The 5,363-nt window shown below is 47.2% G+C and overlaps 1 protein-coding gene across 1 annotated transcript; it reads left to right on the forward strand.

Moving 5' to 3' along the window:
• Nucleotides 1-2,136: 2,136 nt before the first annotated feature.
• On the forward strand, nt 2,137-4,572 carry LOC136506966 (uncharacterized). The gene has a single exon (XM_066501837.1). The coding sequence runs from the start codon at nt 2,239-2,241 to the stop codon at nt 4,570-4,572; it is 2,334 nt and encodes a 777-aa protein (XP_066357934.1). The 5' UTR covers nt 2,137-2,238.
• The last annotated feature ends 791 nt before the right edge of the window (nt 4,573-5,363 follow it).

Genomic DNA, 5,363 nt, shown 5'->3' on the forward strand with positions numbered 1-5,363 from the left:
AGTGATGCATTGGCGACAGATATATATATGCCGTCCTAAAGCTCACAGCCAGAGCACCCAGTCGTTGCCTTGTTTTGGTTATTGAGGGAATAGCATCATGTTCTTTTTTGGCAAAAAAACAAAAGAAGAAGAAGCGATAAAGAACTTGTCGAGAGAGAATCTGAGTCCCTGTGTGTTGCATTTTCACTTTGTAGATGGCCATGATCGTATTCATATCGCTTCTGGCGGTTTACTACTCTGATCCGATCCGATCCGATCCACTGCACTAGCTGCAGCAGTGGCATCCGATGAGAAAGCAAACCTTGGCATGCACGCGATGCTCTTCATCTCCTGTCCTCTTTCGACTGAGATGAACTGCGAGGATGTGTTCTATTTCTTCTTTTAGTTACGATTATTTGTTAACTAGGATTTTATGATTGTGGCAACCATTCCGTCTTCGTGTTATCAATATTAGTAAAAATCGTATTGAGGTGTGGGACTCAAGAACAAGTCACTTTCTTTGCTCGATCCCCAAGTCAAAGTGTTGAATAAGTAAGTGAACCTAATAACATATTATTTTATAATCACACATAGCACAATCTAATGTTGCCCCTTCACACTTTATAATGTGGCACAGTGTCCAGGGAAGAATGATAGGTGGGACCAAGGTCCCATTTCAGGTCGCACCAATGGAATTGAAGACCCTAAAGCAGCCAGCGGGAAACAATGAATGCGGATGCTGTAGATGATTTGGTGTGTATAATCTCATTTATATCTGTTAATTTAATAAAATGATCTACTGTTTTCTCTTATATTTGTGCCTTTCGATATCATGTTTTTTGAACGACAGCGCAAGAAATTTAAACACGAAATGCTGTTAAAAATGGAGATCGTAGCACTGTCATCGCAGCTAGCAGCCTTCATCTTATCCGAGATATTGGAAATAAAAGGAGTATTCTCTATTGCCCAGTCCCAGAAGTTCAAGGCACAGTATGGGCCAGCGCGGCTCAGTAGACTATTGCAATCTCTTTTTTATTTTGAAGGATCGAGATCTTGATAAGTACATTTGAACAGTAACTATAATATTTGTAATGTTCAATGTTGATGGACCTGTCATCTATGTAGCAAATATAAAGCGAAACTCGACTAAAAAAACAATAAAATAAATTATAAAACAATAAAATGCGACAAAGAGATCACTGACGGTTAGCACAAAACCGACATTGATGCTGGAGAGTGCACAGCCGGCTTGAGCTACAAGCCGGCAGTGTTGTGCAAGACATCGCTACCGGCTTGAGTTACAAGCCGCCAGTATTATTGAAGACATCACTGTCGGCTTGATCCACAAACCGGCAGTGATGGACAAGAGAACACTGCCGACTTAGGCCACGAACCGACAGTGTTGGTCAAAGCAACACTGTCGGCTTGAGCCACCAACCGGTAGTGTTGGTTGACAGAACACTGCCGGCCAGTGTTCGTTAAGCCAACACTGCCAGCTTGAGCCACAAACCGACAGTGTTGGCTCAACTGGACACTGCCAGGTGACACCAGGAACAGACATTGATCTTTTCTTATCACTGTCGGTTTTGAGTTACCGGCAGTAATGTGAACCCCTCATTACTGTTGGTATGCCACTGTCGGTTCAAAATCCAGCAGTGAAAGGGAGTTTTGAACCGACACTGGTGTCTTGGACTGGGATAGTGATGCATTGGCGACAGATATATATATGCCGTCCTAAAGCTCACAGCCAGAGCACCCAGTCGTTGCCTTGTTATGGTTATTGAGGGAATAGCATCATGTTCTTTTTTGGCAAAAAAAAACAAAAGAAGAAGAGATAAAGAACTTGTCGAGAGAGAATCTGAGTCCCGCTGTGTGTTGCATTTTCACTTTGTAGATGGCCATGATCGTATTCATATAGTTTCTGGCGGTTTACTACTCTAATCCCATCCGATCCACTGTACTAGCTGCAGCAGTGGCATCCGATGAGAAAGCAAACCTTGGCATGCAAACCTTGGCATGCACGCGATGCTCTCCATCTCCTCTCCTATTTCGACTGAGATGAACTAATGAACTACTATAGAATCAGTGTATATATAGCTAGGATCCGTGCTTAGCCATTAGCTACCTCGAAGCCAAAGAAGAGCGATGGCGCAGAAACCGATTGCTGAAACCGACGATGGCTCTGAGCCATGTGCATCCATTTCAAACTTCGTATACAACCTCACCTCCACGTACATCGACGGGAGCAATGAGGCCTCCATGGTGTCAGGCTCCGTCCTCATGTTCATCCTGGCCGGGATGTTCTTCAACCTCAACCTTTTCAGCGGCATCTCTGATGTCAGCGCCATCCTCGACCCCAACGTCCGCCTCATCCTCTCCTCGGCGCTCTCCTTGTTCCTCCCCGTCATGTCCTACCTCTTCTCCGAAGCCAAGAACGGCGAGGCGAGGCTTCGGCCGGGGTCGTCGTCCACCCCGAGTGGTGCCGCCGCTCAGCAGCAGACGGACCTGACGCTGCAAGCCGGGGTCATCCTTGTGTGGATGCTCCTGGTCGAGCTCCTCCGTAAGAAGGTGGACGCCATCCGGATGCAGGGCTTCTCCAGCACCCTCCAGCGTGCCGGCCGCGTTGTCTGGCTCGGGAGTCTCGTCTTCATCAACATCCACAGCTCCGGCCGGAGGATTGTGTATGGCATCCTCTGGATCTTCTGCGCCACCACCTTGGTGCAAAGGTTGGCCTTCAATGAGTTCGAGAAGCGCTCCTTCGCCCACGGCAAGAACGCTAGGCTCATCGCCTACTACATGGCTCACGCCCTGGGCCACGGACACGGCCACGCGGCACAGCAGCAGGAGCAGGAGCAGGCCAGCCATCATGTCGGAGACGGCGACGGAGACGGAGACGGCGACATCGAGCAGCACGCTGGCGCGGCGCACGGCGGCGGGCCTGAGCTGCTGCTGCTGAAGAAGTGCCGGTACATCGTGATGGGAGAAGACCACTTGGTGAAGGAAGCGACCGCAGACGGCTACAAGCTCGACGAGGGCTCCACCAGCGTTGTCACCGTAGGTGATGTCTGGAGCCTCACTGACAGTGACCGGCGCTTCGCCGCCGTGGACCGAGACCAGCGCCTCAGGAGGCTCTGTCTGTCCTTTGCTCTCTTCAAGCTGCTCCGCCGAAGGTTCGAGCACCGTGAGCCGCCGAGCGAGGAGGAAGCCCGCAACAGCAGGGAGCTCATCTTCAAAGGCCTATACAACAACAAACCCGGCGATGGCAGCACGGTGTTCCAGGTGATCAACGACGAGGTCAACTTCCTCTCTGAGTACTACCACTCCGTTGTCCCCGTCATTTTCGCCAGTCCCTTCTTCTTGCTCGCCAACTACGTTCTGCTCCCCGTGGTGGTCTTTGGTCTGTGCGTCTTGACTGTCATTCTCTCTGGCAATGGAGATGTACGCTACGCAGTGACTAGCATCCATCAAGATAACTCTAGTCTACAAGCCGGCATAGGCAACCTAACCATATGCCTCATCAAAGACCTTACCAAGTCCCCCGAATCCTTCTTCTCCTTGCTAGACATTTCCATCACATTCCTCCTGTTTATCATCTTCCTCTACGAATCCCTGTGGGAGATTGTGGTCTTCATCCTTTCCAACTGGTTCATGGTATCACTTGTGTGCAACTACACGGCCAAAGAAGAATGGTGTGGGAAGCCCACCTTTAGGTGGGCCTTCCGCTGGATTCCGTGCTTGCGGAGCTGGATGAGCCATGGCGATCTTAACTTCAAGCAACTCTCTGTGCTCAGCCCTCGCTTGCCACCCGCCACCATTGTGCTGCCGTTCAAACTCCCCATGCTGGTGCCGAGCAGTACTGTCCCGGTCTGTATGAAGGACTCCATCATGGAATACTTTGTGGCACATGACCATGTCGTTCCCATTTCCTTTGGCAAGTCCGCGCTGCAAAAGATTGACAATACTGACATGTTTTCAAATCTTTCATGGGCGTTCGATAGCAAGAGCATTGCTGAGGTCATCCTCACCTGGCACATTGCTACCGACATATTCGAGGAGGGATCATCATCTCATGCTCTGAGTACCACTGCTGCTAATTTCAGCATGGTGGCAACGGGGTTGTCCAGATATTGTGCTTACTTGGTGGTCTTCCACCCGGAGCTACTGCCCGATAACCAGGATAATACAGAGCGCGTTGTCAAGCTCATGAAGGAAGAGCTCAGGGAGAGTCTTGGCTTCCTGGAGTTCTACTTATTGGGGCACGCCACCAGGGTCAAGAGGATCATGCAACTCAAGGGAGAAGAAAGCTGGATTGAAAATAAGGTGGTGAAAAATGGTGTGACATTAGGTGCTTCATTGCTGGAAAAAGTTTTTGTTGAAGATGGTGGTGATGATGGTGATGATGATGATCAACTGGAAATAATGGTGTGGAAGATGTTGGCCAATGTGTGGACGGAGCTCATGGCCTACCTAGTGCCGTCAACAGATGAGGAACGCCTCAAGGGGCATGAGAATGCACTGGTGCAAGGAGGTGATTTCATCACCGTGCTTTGGGCGCTGTCCACGCACACGGGTATATCCAGGCAGCCCGTGTAGAGTGGTCAGGTTAAAGCTTGATCGAGGCATTTAATTTCCTGGACCAACAATTTGCTTATTATTACTGCTTCTCTAATTTTTACATTTGACTTGCGTGTTTTGTGTATTTGTTTGTCTTCCTTTTGATTCTGACTGCCAAGTACTGCATCCGTCCCAAATTATAAGTCATTGTAACTTTCTTGGAGAGTCAAAACATCTCAAGTTTGACCAAAATTATATAGAGAATTACAAAGATTTATGATATCAAATAGTTATATTATAAAAATATAATCAATGAAGAATCTAATGAAACTTATTTGGTATCATAAATGTTAATATTTTATTATATAAATTTGTTCAAAGTTAAGATGTTTTGACTCTCCAAAGAAGTTCGAAAGACTTATAATTTATGACAGAGGGAGCATTTTGTTTGTGTACTTAAGGTTACAAATTAAGTATCTTGCCCTTTGGAACATATATATGGATTTTCAATTCGTTCATCATATTAGTATATTATGCTGCATCATATCTTTTGCATTAGCGATAGTATATGCACAACTCTAAGCATAGTGGAACACCTTCCGGGAATAAGGGCCTCGAGCAACTCTAACAGAAGAGCTATCTATGTTGTATAATCTATATTTGAGTATTTTGGGAAAAAAGATAGAGTCCAACCTCTATTGTATCTACTGTCTTTCTAAAACAACAAGTGATGTATCCCGAGTTCTCGCATGCTAGATATAGCTTGCATATACCGCTAGCCATTCGCCTCACCCTATTAGAAAGGCTGTTGGAGTTTTCTGTTTTTTTAC

The sequence above is a fragment of the Miscanthus floridulus genome, chromosome 15 (assembly GCF_019320115.1).
Source record: "Miscanthus floridulus cultivar M001 chromosome 15, ASM1932011v1, whole genome shotgun sequence".
Lineage (NCBI taxonomy): Eukaryota > Viridiplantae > Streptophyta > Magnoliopsida > Poales > Poaceae > Miscanthus > Miscanthus floridulus.